The sequence below is a fragment of the Tachypleus tridentatus genome, chromosome 4 (assembly GCF_004210375.1).
Source record: "Tachypleus tridentatus isolate NWPU-2018 chromosome 4, ASM421037v1, whole genome shotgun sequence".
In the NCBI taxonomy this organism is placed as follows: Eukaryota; Metazoa; Arthropoda; class Merostomata; order Xiphosura; family Limulidae; genus Tachypleus; species Tachypleus tridentatus.
In genome coordinates, this window is record NC_134828.1 from 4,731,573 (window position 1) to 4,752,743 (window position 21,171).

A 21,171-nucleotide genomic window follows, 5' to 3' on the forward strand; every position below is an offset into this window, starting at 1 on the left:
GTTCAACAGTGGTAATGACATTAAAGAAGTTATAGGACAGTTCAACAATGGTAATGACATTAAAGAAGTTATAGGACAGTTCAACAAAGGTAATGACATTAAAGAAGTTATAGGACAGTTCAACAAAGGTAATGACATTAAAGAAGTTATAGGACAGTTCAACAATGGTAATGATATTAAAGAAGTTAGGATAGTTCAACAATGGTAATATACAGTTTATGAAATATTTGGTAAATATGATTTTATATTAAATTGTAAATTAAGGTGAGTCTTGCTGTATGGTAGATTAACTGATGTTACCTTTGTTTGATTCTTCTCCTGTAAGTGTAAGAATGAATTTAAACAATAAATATATTGTAGTTTAATTAGTTTGTTCACAAACAAGTTACAAACTGGGTCTTATTTCTTGAGATTGAAAACATTTCAACATTTTATTTGTTGCTGAAAACTATAGATATGAAAAACTTGTTTGATCATAATTATTTTGGTAACTTTATTGTAGTCAAAATACAGCTTCATTATATGTAGTTTTATTTTTACAGCACTATTCAGCAGTTATGAAGTACATAAGTCAAGGACCGCTATTAGTGGACGTTCACATGCATCGGCCTCATACTAACTCTCGAAACTTTATGGATGCTCTCCTAGCTTTTTGGCCTGGTCTCCAGGTACCGTTTGAATACCTGAGATGCTAACTTGTACATTTAATTTGTTAAAGTTGTTTTATTAGAAAACTTAAATGATTTTAAGAGTAACTTTTGGGCTTGAGTTGTTGTATAAGTAAGGCTTCTTTAATTTTTGCATTTGTTTATGTTTGTTTCTTTATTTAGTATTTGGGTGTTCTATGGAATTAGAATTTTATGATTAAGTAGAACGTGAATAGAGAACTTGATTGGTATTTTGTTATTTTTCTGTGGTACCATTAATATGTATAACAGGGCACAGGTTATAATGTGGGATAATAAATGTACCTTGGGTTTTGAAGGTAACTGTAGATTTATGGTCCACATTGCAGGGGGGAAGCACCATCCATCAATTTTAACCTCCAGTGTCATGTGAAAACATTATTAAAATAAATACAGGAGTGTGAGTGCTTAAGTCTACAGTGTCACACCTCTTTTTAACCTCCAGTGTCATGTGAAGACATTATTAAAATAAATACAGGAGTGTGAGTGCTTAAGTCTACAGTGTCGCACCTCTGTATAATTTTTCTCTGTCTACAAGAAATAAGACAGTAAGTATGTCACATTATTCCAAGTGAATTAAATAACTATGCATATGTAAAAATGGCTGGTTTGGGTTGAGAAAGTTTTTATTAGAGAAACGAACAACGTTTTGACCTTCTTTGGTCATCGTCAAGTTGACGTATTATAAATTATATAAGTTAAACCACAACATGACAAGAAAAAAGGTTTTTGAAAATGTTCTCATGAAAGCTGAACACAATCCAGTAGTAAACGTACTAGTCTGTGGATCAGAAATGTCCATTGTTTGTGTTACGGAAAATCATGATCGACACTTTGGGGCCATAAGAAGGACAATTAGGTCCCCCTGTTCTGATGATAGTTAGTGATGGATGGTATTAACTAGTTACTGTTTCTTTATTCCTTCACCTCAAAATTAGGGATAGCTAGAGCAGATAATCCTTGAAAACCTTTGCTAGAAATTCAACAGCATTTCACTGAGCTTACACTGGCTAACTTGTAAGAACTTCTAATACAACTTAAATGGATGTTTTAAAATTATTTTAGTTTTTGTGTACTTTGTTTATTTTTAACGTGTGAAGAGTTTTCCCTCCACTAGGATGGTAATCGGAGTATATGAAGTTTAGGACATGATGTCTCATGTATGAATACCCAGTTGCCAAATATGTCTTTATCTAACAACCATTCTTTTTTAAAACACATTGCAGCAGTATATATAATTTTGGTAGTTAAAAAAGTAAAGTGTTAAGAGTACCAAAGAGTTAACTTTAACAAAAACATTAGAATCTTATTATAATGGTGCTTGTGATGCATACGTTTAAAACTTGAATCTCTGAAAATACACCAATCACAACTGAGTAACATTTTGATAACTAAACTGTATTTTTGTTGTTAAGCAATAAATAAATCAGTTGAAACTTTCACAAAAAAGTTTCAGATTTAACCAATAACTATAAGCAAAAAGGAATAAGTTTTTGATCTAAACAATAAAAATTGCAGATAAAAAAATGTTTCAAAAATAGACCAATAAAAAACAAATATAAAAAAGTCTTTCTTTATTATGTGAAGTTCTCATGAGTATTGCACCATAAGAACAAGACACTTTCAATGAAATACTTCAATAAAATCTACTCTGTGATGATAGTTCTTTTTAAAAACTAATTTCAATAAAATACCTTGTCTCGTTGGTGATGAACATTATTGAATGTCAAGTACGAGTACATTGAGAACTGTCAGACAATTCCAGAAAAGACCACAGGCTCAATAACCTTCCACAGGAACTAACAATAAAACCTGCTTCGTTGGAGGGTAGGTAACAGGCTCAATAACCTTCCACAGGAACTAACAGTTATACCTGCTCGGTTGGAGGGTGGGAAACAGGTTCGATAACCTTCCACAGGAACTAACAGTTATACCTGCTTGGTTGGAGGGTGGGAAACAGGTTTGATAACCTTCCACAGGAACTAACAGTTATACCTGCTTGGTTGGAGGGTGGGAAACAGGTTTGATAACCTTCCACAGGAACTAACAGTTATACCTGCTTGATTGGAGGGTGGGTAACAGGCTCGATAACCTTCCAGAGGAACTAACAGTTATACCTGCTTGATTGGAGGGTGGGAAACAGGCTCGATAACCTTCCAGAGGAACTAACAGTTATATCTGCTTGATTGGAGGGTGGGAAACAGGTTCGATAACCTTCCAGAGGAACTAACAGTTATACCTGCTTGATTGGAGGGTGGGAAACAGGTTCGATAACCTTCCAGAGGAACTAACAGTTATACCTGCTTGGTTGGAGGGTGGGTAACGGGTTCGATAACCTTCCACAGGAACTAACAGTTATACCTGCTTGGTTGAAGGGTGGGAAACAGGTTCGATAACCTTCCACAGGAACTAACAGTTATACCTGCTTGGTTGGAGGGTGGGTAACAGGCTCGATAACCTTCCAGAGGAACTAACAGTTATATCTGCTTGGTTGGAGGGTGGGTAACAGGCTTGATAATCTTCCACAGGAACTAACAGTTATACCTGCTTGGTTGGAGGGTGGGTAACATGCTCGACAACCTTCCAGAGGAACTAACAGTTATATCTGCTTGGTTGGAGGGTGGGTAACAGGCTTGATAATCTTCCACAGGAACTAACAGTTATACCTGCTTGGTTGGAGGGTGGGTAACAGGCTCGATAACCTTCCAGAGGAACTAACAGTTATATCTGCTTGGTTGGAGGGTGGGTAACAGGCTTGATAATCTTCCACAGGAACTAACAGTTATACCTGCTTGGTTGGAGGGTGGGTAACATGCTCGACAACCTTCCACAGGAACTAACAGTTATACCTGCTTGGTTGGAGGGTGGGTATTTCTGCTAGTGTATTAAAGTTAAAGCCTTTTGAAACAAAGTGATATGAAATTGACAGATCTACCTATAATGAAGGTATTTTGAAAGGTAAATAAAGTGACTGAAATGCTGACCTGATGTTATTTAAATGTCTACAAGTTTAGAAGGATTTATCTCACGTTTGAACTTTGTACTTAAATCTGTCTTTGGAATCAATGTTAATGACATGATTTTAAATGCTAAAAGTAATTAATATTTTAAAATTGATAGTTTATTTCTTTATGATGCAGGTGTTGAAGGGGGATATAAAACCAGCAATTGAAACACACGAGATGCTGTATCAAGTTATGCAAAAACATAACTTCCTACCAGAGGTAATAATTAAATGGTCTCATATCTTTCCTTTTTTAAATGGTGGTTAGATAAGGCTTAGTGGCAAGTGTATCAAAATTCCAGGATTCCTGGTAATTCACAGAAGTAAGTTACACTCTTTGTGCTGGACAGTTGTAGCCCAAGGGTTAGTAGTGGATGTTGTTCTATTCGGAGTAGGTAGTGCAGGTAGCTTTTTGTATAACTTTACAAAAATATTTTAAAACAAACTTTGTGAAGATGTAGATACTCTGGTGGTTTCTGTTGAACTTAACTAAGAAGCTCTTGCCAACCTTAAGCAGTTATTTGTAACTATTATTACATAAATAATGTAATATTATAAGACAAATTCCTTGTTGTATTTCTTCCTCAAAACATTAAATAGTATGTATAAATAGATATTATTTGGTAAGTAAATTGTGTAGTGTATGAATTCAAAACTGTTCTGTTACTTTAAAGCTGGAGTTGTTCATATGTTGTACCTACTTATAAAATAATGAAAATAGTTATTATATAAATCTTACTACCCCTTTTTGGGTAGGTGAAAATGTTCAAACAAAATTGCATTCAAAATTAAATTACTTTATTATATCAATTTATATGAATAAACATAGCTGATAAACCATATTTTAATATTATGTAACTTTTTAGTTTTTTATATATTCAGTCTCTCCTAGTTTGTAAATTGTAACATTTGTTTTCTAGGTCTTTCCTCTCCTCTAGTTTTATTACCATCCCTCTGGAAGCAAATTACTCATTATAAAGCAGTTATTACATAGCCAAAGCTTAATTATCATAACCTTCAATTGTATTTGGTTAAAGGGTAATAAACTATAATATTAGACCTCTCTTGCCATCCCCACCCATTGCATCTTGTCTTTCACAAATCACTCTGTCATTTAATATTATGTTGTTTTATGTCTCGCATCCCTTGCAAACTTTATTCTCACAAGGAACATATTAAGGCTCTTGTTGTGGAGTTAGAAAGTCAGAAATAGTATAATAGTTTTAAGGCATTGCTTGACATTATTCTGTATTCTTAGGCACAGAATTTAATTATATAAAAAAAATAGTATCATTAGTTATAAAATGGTAGGCTTAAATTTCATTAACAGTTGACAGTAAAGAAAAGTAAGACCTAGGTAAGTACTAAACTTCTTGTTTTCTTTACTATTATAAAAGTAACTAAAATGTACAAATCAGAAACTTGTTAATTAGATAAGATAATTAATAATAATTAGATAAGGTGATGTGAGCTACATCCTCACTGAGTTATTCATAACTTGTTTGGCAGCATTATTTGTTTGTCACAGTTTAAAAGGCAATATAACAAAGATAAGTATAAATAAGGGTGTATAATTACAAGTTCTAAGTCGTTTAGAACAAACCTTTGTGGTTTACAATTTGTAATCATTCCAGATAGAAAAAAACGAGTAACTTAAGGTTACTTCCTTTTTTATATGGTGTTTGAGGTTTGTGAAATCAGCCAATCCTGTGTACAGTTACATATATGGTGATTATGAGGTTTGTGAAATCAGCCAATCCTGTGTACAGTTACATATATGGTGATTGAGGTTTGTGAAATCAGCCAATCCTGTGTACAGTTACATATATGGTGATTATAAGGTTTGTGAAATCAGCCAATCCTGTGTACAGTTACATATATGGTGATTATGAGGTTTGTGAAATCAGCCAATCCTGTGTACAGTTACATAAATGGTGATTGAGGTTTGTGAAATCAGCCAACCCTTAGGGACTACACAAATGAATTTTGAAAAACTTTAGATGAAAAAGTATTTTTAATTGCAACCTGAAAATTACTGGAATCGGTCAACTCTGACACCATATAATTCCTAAACATGTCTACCACGTGAAAATTACTGGAATCGGTCAACTCTGACACCATACAATTCCTAAACATGTCTACCACGTGAAAATTACTGGAATCGGTCAACTCTGACACCACACAATTATTAAACATGCCTTCTACCTGAAAGTTACTGGAATTGGTCAACTCTGACATTATATAATTATTAAACATGTCTACCACCTACTGATACTATTGCTGACACCATATAATTATTAAACATGTCCACCACCTACTGATACTATTGCTGACACCATACTAAACATGTCTACCACCTACTGATACTATTGCTGACACCATACTAAACATGTCTACCACCTACTGATACTATTGCTGACACCATACTAAACATGTCTACCACCTACTGATACTATTGCTGACACCATACTAAACATGTCTACCACCTACTGATACTATTGCTGACACCATACTAAATATGTCTACCACCTACTGATACTATTGCTGACACCATACTAAACATGTCTACCACCTTCTGATACTATTGCTGACACCATACTAAATATGTCTACCACCTACTGATACTATTGCTATTCTTCAACATTGGCTTTACCTATTTAAACATTTATCTCCCATGCTCCATTCTTTTATACCCCACTTAGAAATCTCTTCACCCTCATCAGTGCATCCTCTATCCTTGTATTGTATGTAAGCACCTCACTTAGATAATGTAACCACTTTTTCTGGAAAAAGAGTTGATCACAGAGTGTCGTGTTGTCATGTTATGGATTGTAATGTTTGTGTTGCCTTGTGGGTTTCCACATAATTATAATTTCCTTAAAAAAGCCAACTTAGATATAATACTTGAATTTTGTTACCACTAGTGATGAACATCTGATATTCCTTCAACTGCTCATCCATAGGTTCTTCAGGTTCTGGTATTGAAGATGGTCTTTTCATTCAATTTTCCACTTTCATTATACTCCAAACCCCTAGTGTTTTCACTTCCACCTCAAACAGTGGGTGTGTATTTTAGTTTCACGGCTATCGGAGTTAATGGACATGGAGTGGTAGTAAGAGCTGGTCTCATTCTTCTGGGATGTTATTTGTTGTGCCTGAAACAATGGAAGATTAGTGGACAATCATTGTTTTTCTAAACTCATTCTTCGATCCTCCTAACTCCACAATCGTGTCCCTTCTCACACTATTCATTGGTATTCTTAACCAGGTCAATGGCTATCATAGTGATTTCACTTTGACTTTCACTGTGTTTTGTGTACAGGGATGATATTCTACAGGTCAGGGATCTAGCCTTTTGTCTAATATTAGCACCATGTGTCTTCTGCTGGGTTGTACAAGTTTATACCATGTGCTAAGCCCATCTTAGCTACCTTCCATCCATCTCCAGGCTATGCAACAGGAAGGTTGACTCTTACGTGTAGAGATGGCTCCATATCTTTGGGTTTGTGGGCTTCCCTCAAATCTCTAAATTTTTGGTATGAGCATGCATGCTGTCTCTTCAGTAGTCTCAATGCAACTAATGGATCTGGAACTTCAATCCACTAGATCTTCCAGTCTCTTTTGTTAAGATCAAAATCTTACTTTTTAAGTGGTGGTTGGTTTAGATCAACCCTACTGTTAGTGTGTGCGTGCATGTGTGTAAATGTCTATTGCCTCTTCAGGGATGAGGTGTGACAGGTAATCCAGGACATAAGAATGGAAGACAAGTCTCCATTCTGTATCAGTAATATAAGTGTCTTATTGTCTAACAAGCAATAGTGCTAAGTCTAGATCTCGTGCAGGGGAACATCCTCACGAGACATTTTGTCAGTGTTACAGTGGACTGTCACATGTAATCTTATGGAAACATGCATTCTCAGGGCTGTTTATGAGTTTTGGTTCAACTCATATTTACTGTTTTCTTGGGATAATGAATTCTGTACATTGTCTGTCTCATTGCTCTCTTTCTCCCGACCACATAGATTCAATTCTCCATTGTATGTTGTTGTTTTCTTTTGATAAATATGCTGTCAGTCTGGGCAATCAATGACCACCTTTAGCCTATTGTTCAATCTTCACTATGAGCTTTGGAGTCTCCAGTTCCTCATTCTCAGGCCTGGTTGGTAGATACATTCAGTCCTAATTTGATGAAATTCTGTTTCTGTGCTATTCCCCAATTTATGGCCTTTTCAATTACTTAACTAGGATATTAGGGTGGTATTACCTGTCTTATCTCACCAACCATTTGAACCATTAGCCTCATGTACCATATATCACTTTTTTTTTAATGAGTATTTTTGGCTGCTGACATGGGGATGTCATAGGTTGGAGTGTTGGTGTGTTTATAGAACTCTTTTCTTCTCTTCTTAGGACCTACCATGGTATAAGACGACTTTTCTTTCTAAATCTCTGGCAACCAAGATAAGGGGATATATCTCCCTCCATAATTTTTTTTATGTGTTTCTCACCTCTGCAACCAGTTATATCTGATCATTTGTTTTGGCCCATCAGACCTGGAGATGTTACGTGACTCTCTTTACCTCCTTTCATGATGATAGTCTCAACTCTGTTCGGATTCTTCAGTTTCCCAGGATTTTCCCTAGTCACCTAGAAATGGATTCACAAATATCCATATTGCATATTCTGGTATTTACAGGTGAGGTATCTTCCGAGTTACGTCTTACCAGATTCAGCACATTTGTCTTTTGCTGCCCATTTCATTTATCCATTGGTGGGCATTTTATGTCAGTATTCAGGCCTCTTCCAATGCTTTTCTCTGATGTTCTTCACATGACCTGGCAGCTTTATTTTGGAAATTTTCCACTGTCCCATGGACATTTTAACAACATCTGCTGGGTTTTAAGAAGGGGTACTTTTGTCTCCATTTTCCAAGGTCCCTTACAATTTGCTTTCACTGGATCCCACTCTGTGGCAAGTGTTGTCTAGACAGATGTGTTTATATCAGTCCACTTCTGCATTAACAACCAATTTGATTATTCTTACTACTGGTTATGATAGGCTATGTAGAAATGAGGTGTTCCATAAGACCCTCTAGGCAGATGGTATCACCATATTACTATGAACTGCTACTCATGGACTATCATGAGTAAAACTAAATGATATTCTGCCTGTGCCTGTCCCTCTCAGAATCAATTTGCTTTTAAAAATTTAGGGAACTTGGTTCATTCATTTCTTGGTTTCCAGAGTTCTATTCCTCAGTACACATTAGCCATCTACTCCAGATTCTTCTAGTGGAGCTGGGGAGCTCTTACCACACCCACTTTTCACTCACTGGGGTGGTAGACAGAGGCTTTTCCTCCTGAGTGTTTGAGTGTGTTCTTCCACTTTTGGAGAAGAGTACAAATTTGGAGACCCTCCTAGTTAGGTTCCTGAATGTTTCAGTAGGAAAAGCACTAGCCTTTGTGGGAGCCTACTTATAATATCTGTTAAGATTTGACACTATCTGGTTGGCATAGCCTTTCTCTTTGATCAATGTAGGTTTTGTATATTGTTTGTGGAAGGAAGTTGAGTATTTATTCATAATTTTGGACTTGAAATTGTTTCTTCTCTAAACTTCCAGAGGCAAGTGGAATTCTCTTTGCTCACTTGATTAGAGAGTGAAGATAACTGTTCATTATTACATGCCAAATAAGTCAACATGATCCTGTCATTCTGAGCATGGGGTTTTACTTTCTGTACCTCTTCAGATGGAGGAGAAACTTTACCAATTTGATGTTGGTTACTTTCTCATCATGATTCTAGTGGTTCGAAATGCATCACTCTGTGGCTCCAAGTTGGGATCCAGTCAAAAGTGTGTATATAACATTTAGGTCAAATAGCCCTAATCGTGAATGTATGATGTAGGGACATAGCTGTCTAGTTATTATAGGAACTAGGTTCCAGGTGAAAAGCATACTTCTGGATGTAGTGCACACTCCCCAGTAATGTACCATTCGTATCTTGGTACAGCCCTTTTCTCTCAGACACTTTCTGTATGGATGTCACTGGCCCCTCCACCTTCTAAACATGGAATCCTAGTTAAAGTGCCAGTGGATGGTAAGTATAGTTAACATTTTTCTAAACTGATTATGTATTTCCAATAATGTTTATCTCTGCTAACACTCTCCCACTAAGAGTCATGTAAGTCTTGAAAAAGTGATTATCTTAGTGCTTATATACAGTACCAGGATAGAGGTTACATTGAAGACAGTGGAGAGGTTTGCAAATTAGATGATACCAAAGGTATTTAAATAGGGTATACAAGACCAGTGCTTAGATAAACAAAGACAATGTCAGAAGACAATATCAGCAGAGTTTAGGAGAATGTTAAATTACAAATATAGTTTTTGTAAAAACACTCAGTTAAAAATTCTGGATTTCTTTTTACAATAAACTTATTGTTTACTGTAAACTTTCCAAATTTCATGAAAATACAATAAGTACATTCATAGTAATGTATACCACTATGGTCACAAGGTAGTTACAAATTTGTAAAATACTGATCGGGCTAGCTTGAATTAATTATATACAAAATATCTAAAATATAATGTTGTTTCTGTACTAGGCCTTCACCACTGATTTTCAAGTTCACTGGGGGCAACACCCATTACGGCCTGAGTTTGTGGAGAGCACCTATTTCCTTTACAAGGTTAGCCGTAAGATTAAATATTAATATTTGAGTTTGAAATATTCACTTAAACAAAAAGAAGTTAAACAATTTCTGGTAGAAAAGATCTGTTTACTTAAATTACATAAATGTTATGGATGGTTGTCTGGTCATGAGAATACATTAACATCTAATACGATGCTACACTGTTTTTTGTGATCAAAATTGTATGATTGTAATTGAATTAAGTGTACCATGTTAACCAATTACACAAGTAAAAATTAGAAGCATAATTCCACAGAGAACTTTTGATAATCTAGTTTGTTTTTTTATGTTGTACAGTGTACATACACATTCTTGAAAGTACTCATAAAGGTTATAAAAGTACTTTAAAATATTACAGTATCAAAACATATTGATATCTAACTTTAATGGATGTTGTGGAAACTAACATCTTTCTTTTCATTTTAGTATACATTGATATATTGAACAAATAAATAGAAATACTATACAATTTGAGTAGAATCTGTGGTTGTATATAGAAATATAGTTTTGTTATTGATTTTAACCATACAGTATAAACTGTGGTTGTAATATAGAAATATAGTTTTGTTATTGATTTTAACCACACAGTATAAACTGTGCTTGTAATATAGAAATATAGTTTTGTTCTTGATTTTAACCATACAGTATAAACTGTGGTTGTATATAGAAATATAGTTTTGTTATTGATTTTAACCATACAGTATAAACTGTGGTTCTACTGTAGAAATATAGTTTTGTTCTTGATTTGAACAATACAGTATAAACTGTGGTTCTACTGTAGAAATATAGTTTTGTTCTTGATCTAAACCACACAGTATAAACTGTGGTCGTAATATAGAAATATATTTTTGTTCTTGATCTAAGCCACACAGTATAAACTGTGGTCGTAATATAGAAATATATTTTTGTTCTTGATCTAAGCCACACAGTATAAACTGTGGTTGTAATATAGAAATATATTTTTGTTCTTGATCTAAACCACACAGTATAAACTGTGGTTGTAATATAGAAATATATTTTTGTTCTTGATCTAAACCACACAGTATAAACTGTGGTTGTAATATAGAAATATATTTTTGTTCTTGATCTAAACCACACAGTATAAACTGTGGTTGTATATAGAAATATAGTTTTGTTATTGATTTTAACCACACAGTATAAACTGTGGTTGTATATAGAAATATAGTTTTGTTCTTGATTTGAACAATACAGTATAAACTGTGGTTCTACTGTAGAAATATAGTTTTGTTCTTTATCTAAACCACACAGTATAAACTGTGGTCGTAATATAGAAATATAGTTTTGTTCTTGATCTAAACCACACAGTATAAACTGTGGTTGTAATATAGAAATATATTTTTGTTCTTGATCTAAGCCACACAGTATAAACTGTGGTTGTAATATAGAAATATATTTTTGTTCTTGATCTAAGCCACACAGTATAAACTGTGGTTGTTATATAGAAATATAGTTTTGTTCTTGATCTAAACCACACAGTATAAACTGTGGTTGTAATATAGAAATATAGTTTTGTTTTTGTTTCAAGCTCTTTACATACCTTCATCTCTCATCTGAGAATACTGAAACTCTAATATTAAAAGACATTCCAGTAGCTTGTTGAAACTAGTAGAAAATTGTCACTTGAATATTAAAGTCAATACTTTAACTTTGCAACTGAATACTTGGTGTATTTGTATGCATGTTGTTGTCATGATACATATTCACATTCAGGCAACAGAAGATCCTTACTATTTGGAGGCAGGAAAAAAGGTATTAGAAAGTCTCCAGACCCACGCTCGTGTCCCATGTGGGTTTGCTGCTGTAAAAGATGTGCGTACTGGTAGTCATGAGGACAGGTGAGCCACAGAACTGTTTTTTTATTTAGCACAACTGATAAGTTGAACTTTGTTACCTTTATTTTGAAGTGATGAGAATGTCTTAAAGCTGTATAGATTTAAGTAGTTTTTATTACCTTAATTTTCCAGTTAGTGGGTTGTAGCTCTCAAAGATATGTACATATAAGAACAACTAATGTTCATGGATGAGAAGTTTATTATAATACTAGCTGGAGTATCCATCCCCTGAGGAGAAATTTATGGATACCGAAAAATTATCTAAATGTATGAAAAGTTGCTTTCATTTTATGTAATTATAAAGCAAAATGGCAAAACACAAAATGTGAAACCACAAACCTTCATGCATCACCACATGGACTCAACAAACCTTCATGCATCTCCACATGGACTCAACAAACCTTCATGCCACTTTGTTGAAGATCCATCAACAAAGGGTAAAAATGTCTGTACAAAAATACCCATAAAAACTTGCAAAGCTGAAATTTATATGTATCTCCCCATGGACACATTGAACCCCCATACTGATTTGGTGAATATCCATTGACATCATGCATTGTAGTTACATAACATAAAATACAGTACTGTTATATTCACATACAACACAGTACTGTTATATTCATATAAAGATGTAAAAATAAGTTGTATTTTAAATTAAACATTTGATATGTTTTTGTTTCACATATTGAACACGATTTAGATTTATGTATAGTAGAAACTTTACAATGCCACTGACAGGGTCTAATGATATTTTTACAATGCCACTGACAGGGTCTAATGATAATTTTACAATGCCACTGACAGGGTCTAATGATAATTTTACAATGCCACTGACAGGGTCTAATGATATTTTTTTACAGTGCCACTGATATATTTCATTTTAACAGTCTCAAATAATAGATTCCTTGATTTGTAGAATTGTTAAGGATGTTATAACTATGAAGTGAGTGAATAATAATGAACTAATGTTACACTGGTTTTGTAGGATTTCAGACTAGAAGGAACAACACAAGTAAATTCATTTTAATCTAATGTTATTTTACACAAACTGTGTTACTTATGTTTAAAGATTGGTTGTTAGTTTATTAGCTACATTACAAGATTTAACTTGTACATCAGTTAATCAGATTCACAGTATTGTTTTGTTAGTAGGTCATTGATCATTGATGTGAAAGTGGTTTATGTGTGTTTGACACCTGAGTTCTTAGAAATATAGTATTGGTACATACACTGTAATTCCTACTGATGTATCAAAGGAAGCTTGTACTTTTTTATAGAATGGATTCGTTTGTTTTGGCTGAAACGTTTAAGTACTTGTACATATTGTTCTCCTTGAAAGAAGAAATCCTCATTGATCTAGATGACTTTGTGTTTACCACAGAAGCACATCTGTTTCCTTTAAGTTTAGCTCGTCTCAGTAACGTCACAGTTGTTCCAGTAAGTAACTATGTAGTAATATGTTTGTATAGTGTGTTATATTTCATGACCTGATGAAGAATACTTCTCTATTACAGCTTTTTGTTAATTGTTTTTCTGAGCTTAGTAAAGATTACAAAATATTCTTCATTTTGTTTTCCTGACTTTGTGTTGGAGTAGTAATTATAAACAGAACACATTTAAATTTCAAGTAATTCATAATATTACTCAACAGTTAATTATTATTAAGTATTAGCTAAAAGTTATTTAGAGATGTAATTGACTGTATTACTTGGAATGATTGTGTTTGGTTCAAGAGACATGTTGAAAATCAGATGTATCTCATTTCTGTGAACAGCAAGGTTTTTTGTTGTTAAAATAATGGAGGTGTTTGTTTACTTCTATAACAAAAAATGGATTTGTCAAAACTGATTCCTCCTAAACTTAATATGGGAGCTTAATACAGGTAAAGTAACAATATTATATACTTTCAGTCTCCCAAGTCCCACATATTAGATCTACTGGAAGACGATTTTTCCAGCAGCTGTCCTAACACACACTACCTCTTCCCTGAAGACCAAAACTTTGCTCATTCGATACGGCAGCCTTTGAAAAACCTGGTTGAAGGAACATGCCCAACTTATAAGTCAGGGTGTGTAACTGGTGCTTCATTGTTCTTTTTGTTTTTTGCATTAGTACTTTATAACTTTAATATTTCAATTAAAAGAAAATACCTATTTAGAAAAATATATTTAATTATAAATTAGATTTTATGAGAATCTGCTAACACATTATGCTCCATAATTGTACATGAAGGATTTTTTTAGCAGAAAGATATTTACTATTTAACATTCTAAATAAATTAATGTGGATTATGAAATTAATTAGTAATTAAATTTGTCCAAATATTTTTGAATAATTTAATTGAATGGGATAAAAATGTTTTTGTGAAAAATTAGTTTATGATAGTCTGAGCCTGAATAATCATGGCCCAGTGATTAGGATAAAGAACGTAGATTTGAAGCTCCATGGTTCAAGTCCCATTACCTGCAAAAGCTTTGGGGCACTTAAATGGTGATGGTTAATGCCATCACTTAGTTTGAAAAGAATAGATGGTGGGCTGTGTTAACTGGCTTCCTTCTCCATCTGTTCTAAATTATGAAGAATAGCACAAATAGTCCTTGAATAGCTTTGCAAAATTTCAACAAACAAACTGAGCCACAATATACGTTTGTTTCTTAGCAGAATTGACTGTAACTGGAGAGAAATATTTCTTCATATTATGTATTCAGTGAAGATAAAACCAACAAGTCAAAGGGTCTCATAACCATGGTAAAACCAATAGTTTATTTCTGGAATTATGTTATAATAAAGATTGCTTTAGCTAAATATAAATATGAGAGTTATTATTAAATATCTTTACTTAAATATTTTTCCTTTTGAGAAAGTTCCACACCCTATTGACTGAATACTAAATTTGAGTGCTTATAATGCAAAAAAAATCAAGAGTTGATCTCTTTGCTGGGCTTGGTGCAGACTGCCCATTGTACATAAAAACAAAAGAAATCTTCAGCTATTTACATGTTTTTAGATAATTAATACTTCTACAAGAAAGTTATTGTACACTGGTCAAAATTGTTTTAGTTAAATGCAATGCAACAATTCAGTTATGTAATTCCTGTTGTAAAAGAGATTATGTGAGAGCATTATTTTTACTTATTTCATTGTTTTATTTGTAAACTTAATTAAAGTAACATGAATTTAAAATATTAATTCTACAAGTTCAACAATATCAAAGTGTTGTGACCTTTTACAAAATTATATTTAAAAGGTGAAGAATTTTACTATCAGTGTATGAAAATAAACTTAACATCAATAGTGGTTTGTAATTCAAGTTTTATCTAAATTTTAATTTGGAAATGAAATGTGGACAACATAATTCTAAATCTACATTTGTTGTTATGTGGTATATCTTGCATCTATTCCTCCTACTTAATTCTAAATCTACATTTGTTGTTATGTGGTATACCTTGCATCTATTCCTCCAACTTAATTCTAAAGCTACGTTTATTGTTATGTGGTATACCTTGCATCTATTCCTCCAACTTAATTCTAAATCTACGTTTGTTGTTATGTGGTATATCTTGCATCTATTCCTCCTACTTAATTCTAAATCTATGTTTGTTGTTATGTGGTATATCTTGCATCTATTCCTCCTACTTTCAAAATTTTCTAACTTTAGAAATAAGCTGCTGAGACTTTCACCTAATTTAAAGCATAAACTACACATAATGACAAGCAAGAATATAAGATTTTAATCCCTACCTTGAGTTGCATAGATATCACTAATTTAGGGAAACCACTCCCATTTAGAAGCCAATGACTACATCTTGTTTGTGTGATTGACATGTTTATAACAAATAGAAACAGCATACTGTAATCTTAAGTTATTTATATTTGTTGATTAGACTAGTTCACAAAAAGTCTTAACTTTGTTTGAGTTTGGGAGTTCAAGTTCCTGTGTATAATTTGATCAGTTTGTTTATCATGTTTGTGGAGTGTGATAGATGTGGGCCCTCATCTATCATCAGATGAGTTATTACTTTTTATGTTGTAATAAACAGTTTCCTTTGGATACAGTACAGCAACATAAAGTAAATTATTAAGACAAAATATGATTTAGACTGACTTATAGTAAAGGTTTTCTAAATTCTCACAACAAATTTTAGTAGAAATACTTTACTAAAAAATGAACTGTTTTGTGTATATTGAACATATTACGATTTACTGAAAGCCAAATTTTATAAAGATATACTTAAGTTTTGAGTTACAGCATGTATAGTTGTGCACTTCCAATATGGTTCAAGTGATCCAGTTTCTATAGAAAGAGTTAAAACTCTGAGAAAGTACATAACTTATTTATAGTGATAGAATAATTGATTATATTGTATATAAAACTACATTCCATTTGATGAAATTGTTATTAGTTATCTCATTAAATGTTTAACTTGCATAGACTTTACTTATCTTAGGTTGTTTATATTTTAAATTATTCATAATGTTTGCAAAAGACCATTACAGAATAAAACAAAGTTCTCTTTGGAAAAAGAACATGTAAAGAGTAGGTAATAAATAGTAACTTGACAGTTTGGTGACTTATTAAGGCTGTGAACTGTATGATTAAAGTTTTGTTTTTTATTTATTAAATGAAGACTGTGAACTGTATGATTAAAGTTTGTTTTTTATTTATTAAATGAAGACTGTGAACTGTATGATTAAAGTTTTTTTTTTATTTATTAAATGAAGACTGTGAACTGTATGATTAAAGTTTTTTTTTTTATTTATTAAATGAAGACTGTGAACTGTATGATTAAAGTTTGTTTTTTTATTTATTAAATGAAGACCGTGAACTGTATGATTAAAATTTTGTTTTTTATTTATGAAATGAAGACTGTGAACTGTATGATTAAAGTTTGTGATTTTTTATTTATTAAATGAAGATTGTGAACTGTATGATTAAAATTTTGTTTTTTATTTATGAAATGAAGACCGTTTTTTATTTATTAAATGAAGACTGTGAACTGTATGATTAAAGTTTTGTTTATTTATTAAATGAAGACCGTGAACTGTATGATTAAAGTTTTGTTTATTTATTTATTAAATGAAGACCGTGAACTGTATGATTAAAGCTTTGTTTATTTATTAAATGAAGACCGTGAACTGTATGATTAAAATTTTGTTTATTTATTAAATGAAGACCGTGAACTGTGTGATTAAAGTTTTGTTTATTTATTAAATGAAGACCGTGAACTGTATGATTAAAGTTTTGTTTATTTATTAAATGAAGACCGTGAACTGTGATTAAAATTTTGTTTTTTATTTATGAAATGAAGACCGTGAACTGTGTGATTAAAATTTTGTTTTGTGTATTTATTAAATGAAGACTGTGAACTGTATGATTAAATTTTTGTTTGTTTATTAATATTTATCATTAAATACACATACTTCTAATTTTGTTTCCCTGCAGGTTACTCAGTGATGATTCTGAGGACTTATGATGCTAAATATATCAGGTTTTGGCACAGCACAAAAAGCCCATACTGTAGCTTTATAACAAACAGATCAATATTGTTATTTACAAATTCAATTGTTAGTTTGGCTGGTAAATCATTGCACAGTTTTTATTTAAATTATTTAAACCTGTGATTCAAATTAATTTGGTAACACATGCATTTATAAATCTTCAGAACTGGTTTGTTAAAGTTATAAATGCTTCTCTTACTAAGAGTTTATCTTAACCTAATATTAAGACTGTTAAGGGAATAGTTTGGTTGCATAGTCCAACAGTGTTGTGAAATATACGATAATTTTTATAATCACAACTGACATTGAATTTTTAAGCTGACTTAAGTTGTTTGGAGTTTTTTTTGGTTTGAAATGAAGTTTCTTCTTTTCTCGTGACAGTTTAAAGCGACGTAGACTATCTGCCTCTGAGTTTCAGGCTTCCAACAAAAATCATTTGACTTTGGTGAGGAAGATGGGAATTACAGTAGTTATGTTAGCTGATGGAAGGATTCAACTGGTGCACAACAGTGCTCAGGTAATTTGGTAGTTATGTTAGCTGATGGAAGGATTCAACTGGTGCACAACAGTGCTCAGGTAATGTGGTAGTTATGTTAACTGATGGAAGGATTCAACTGGTGCACAACAGTGCTCAGGTAATGTGGTAGTTATGTTAGCTGATGGAAGGATTCAACTGGTGCACAACAGTGCTCAGGTAATTTGGTAGTTATGTTAGCTGATGGAAGGATTCAACTGGTGCACAACAGTGCTCAGGTAATTTGGTAGTTATGTTAGCTGATGGAAGGATTCAACTGGTGCACAACAGTGCTCAGGTAATTTGGTAGTTATGTTAGCTGATGGAAGGATTCAACTGGTGCACAACAGTGCTCAGGTAATTTGTTACTTATTGATGTCTATAGTTCCCTAGCAGCTGAGTAGGAAACCTGAGGGCTTGCATGCCAGAAACTTGATATTTACATCTGTGGTGGAAACAGCACAGATAGCACATTGTATAGGTTTGAACTTAAACAGAATATTTGAAGGTATCTAGTACTAAAATGCTAAGAAAGTTTCAGTCACTTCATGTAAATAGAGATATTTTTCCATATGGGACACACCTACATATTCAATATGCAGCTAACATTCTACAAAGGTTAGTCTAACTGTCACAATGTACCATCATGTTTAAATAGGTTAGTGGGTTCAGAAACTATGATTCAAGTGCAAACTTATTCTTTAAGTTTAAATGGTTGTCTCTGCCATAGTGTTTTCATAGTGTAATCTGTTGTAGTGTTAACATTTTAGTAATTAATTTGGCTTATTACATTTCTAAATGTGCCTTATTTTTTGCACCATTCTTTTTGTTTACTTGAATGTTGTGATTTACAACCATTTATTGAGTTTACTATTGGTTTTATTTTTCAAACAAGAATCTAAAGGCATTGTTTTCAATGGAAGGTATCTATTATTTCTTCAAGCTGATTTCTCCAAGCCCGTTCCATTGGCTGTGGTTTCGCTAGATAGTAGATAGGGACAGTGGGAATCTCGTTAATTCATTCATGCGTCACTAATTAGATGGCGAGGCATTTGGCTACCTTAAGAGAGTCATAAGTGTGGAGACAGCTATGTACTACTAAGCAAAATGTTCAGATTAGATCTTCAATTTCAGAATTTTCAAAATAGGTTTCTAATTTTTTGTCTCCCATCTTTGGTACTGTGGAAAACACTAAATGTGAGATGGTTTTTGTAAGACGTTATCTGGTTTCTGTTGTTTTAGGTATCAGTATGTTACAATTTTCAACCTGTGATGGTTTGTTGACTAAATTATTATGTTGAACTGTAAACTTTGCTTTAATTTTTTTCTTCACATATTATTAAATAATAGGCATAACTGATTACATATAAATATGCACACTTAAAGAAAAAATATATATTCAGAAATAATTGTTATTAAAATAGTGCTTCTGTCATATTAATACTAAAGTTCATTTTGTCTTAATAAATTCATTACAGTCTGAGATTTTACTATAATTATACACTACACAGATAGAGAAGATTTTCAGTATAATTATTTTTATTATTGTCTGTTTCATTATATATCCATTCAACTGGAACATATGCTAACTGTAGATGAAAACATCCTTTTAATAAAAATATCCTTTACTCAGTAATTTGTTCCACATGTTAATTATTTTTATTAAGACAAATTAAGATGGTTATCTTTTGTTAGTTTAAAACTATTAAACTTCCACTGTTTGAACTGTGAAGCTTCAGTGGATATTAATTATTAAGGACATTATGGTATTTTGTAAATCATTTTATTATAAAATGTGAGAGAAAATTAATAACATTTGGCAAGTTAGAAGCAGTATGAAAACATTGAATATCATGTGATTTCTTTTTTAGTGAAATATTAAAAGACAGCTGGTTGGGTTTATTTTTTATGTAGGCAGAGTCTCAAGATGATGCTGAAGAAGGAGTCCTCTTCATGCAAGAGATGATAGAACTCTCTAAAGCTCAAAATCAGCAGGGTAGAAAAGTCCTTATTTGGGTTGTGTGTGTTTTAATAATAATTTTTCTTAAAGGCCCCACCATGCTTTGTAACCTAAAAAATTTGATATTCCAGCATTGTTTGAGGATCCTGTAGAAAGAATATTTTATGATTATATTTAAACAGAATGTCCAGTAATCAAAAATTAAAATATTTGTCATTATAAAATGTAAATAATTTTTGTTTTGTTATAATAATGTTCACAAAATTCCCAGCTGCATATCTTTGTTTTCTCTGTCATTGTATCTAGTAGTGTGTATTATATTTCAACTGTCTTATCCTTTGTGTTCCAGAGCGTCAGCTACGAGTCGTATACTTTACGTTACCTGGAACCAAAGTACGAATGGTACTGAATGCTGGACCAGCTCAATTTGGTACTGACTTGAAAGGACGGGACCCAGTAAGTAACTGTAATATATATTGTTGACTGACTCGTGAAATCTGTATGGAAGGTCACGACAAAAGCAGTTTTATAGTGAGATATTAAAACTTTTAGTGAAGTAAAATTCTGTAAGTAACATTTAAAGTTACTTGAACCATAAAGTTTCCAAGGAAATTTTCTTTATTGTGTTTGTGACTCTAATATGTTGTAAAACTGTAATATTATAGAAAACACTTATCATACAGCGTAAAGTTCACAAGCTCCAAGTGATGGGACATTTGTTGTTGGTTTCATAAAATTTTATGCTCATTTAAGTAACTGTTGGAAATTATTACTAATATGAATATTTTTTACTATCAGCTTTTTAGTTTTGTTCAAATAATATGTAAATCTCAACAGGTGGAAGCAGAGGTTGTAGTTGCTCAACCACTGAGAGCCTGTGGTACCATAAACAACAAGGGTGCTGTAAAAGATAAACTCATCATTGTTGAGCGGGGTGATTGTATGTTTGTTGAAAAGGTGAACA

At 32.6% G+C, this 21,171-nt stretch overlaps 1 protein-coding gene across 8 annotated transcripts in view; it reads left to right on the forward strand.

Annotated features, from left to right (window-relative positions):
• Window positions 1-21,171, forward strand: part of LOC143248478 (ER degradation-enhancing alpha-mannosidase-like protein 3) — a 66,015-nt gene that overhangs the window by 27,860 nt on the left and 16,984 nt on the right. For all 8 annotated transcript variants that reach the window (XR_013027003.1, XR_013027002.1, XR_013027005.1 and 5 more), the window contains exons 10-19: window positions 543-668; window positions 3,827-3,910; window positions 10,295-10,378; window positions 12,113-12,237; window positions 13,512-13,671; window positions 14,145-14,302; window positions 18,115-18,250; window positions 20,162-20,243; window positions 20,557-20,663; window positions 21,045-21,164. Coding sequence is in view for 1 of the 8 variants with exons in the window: in XM_076496878.1 (XP_076352993.1) it covers window positions 543-668; window positions 3,827-3,910; window positions 10,295-10,378; window positions 12,113-12,237; window positions 13,512-13,671; window positions 14,145-14,302; window positions 18,115-18,250; window positions 20,162-20,243; window positions 20,557-20,663; window positions 21,045-21,164 (1,182 nt within the window). In the remaining 7 variants the exon portion in view is untranslated. The remainder of the gene's footprint in view (window positions 1-542; window positions 669-3,826; window positions 3,911-10,294; window positions 10,379-12,112; window positions 12,238-13,511; window positions 13,672-14,144; window positions 14,303-18,114; window positions 18,251-20,161; window positions 20,244-20,556; window positions 20,664-21,044; window positions 21,165-21,171) is intronic.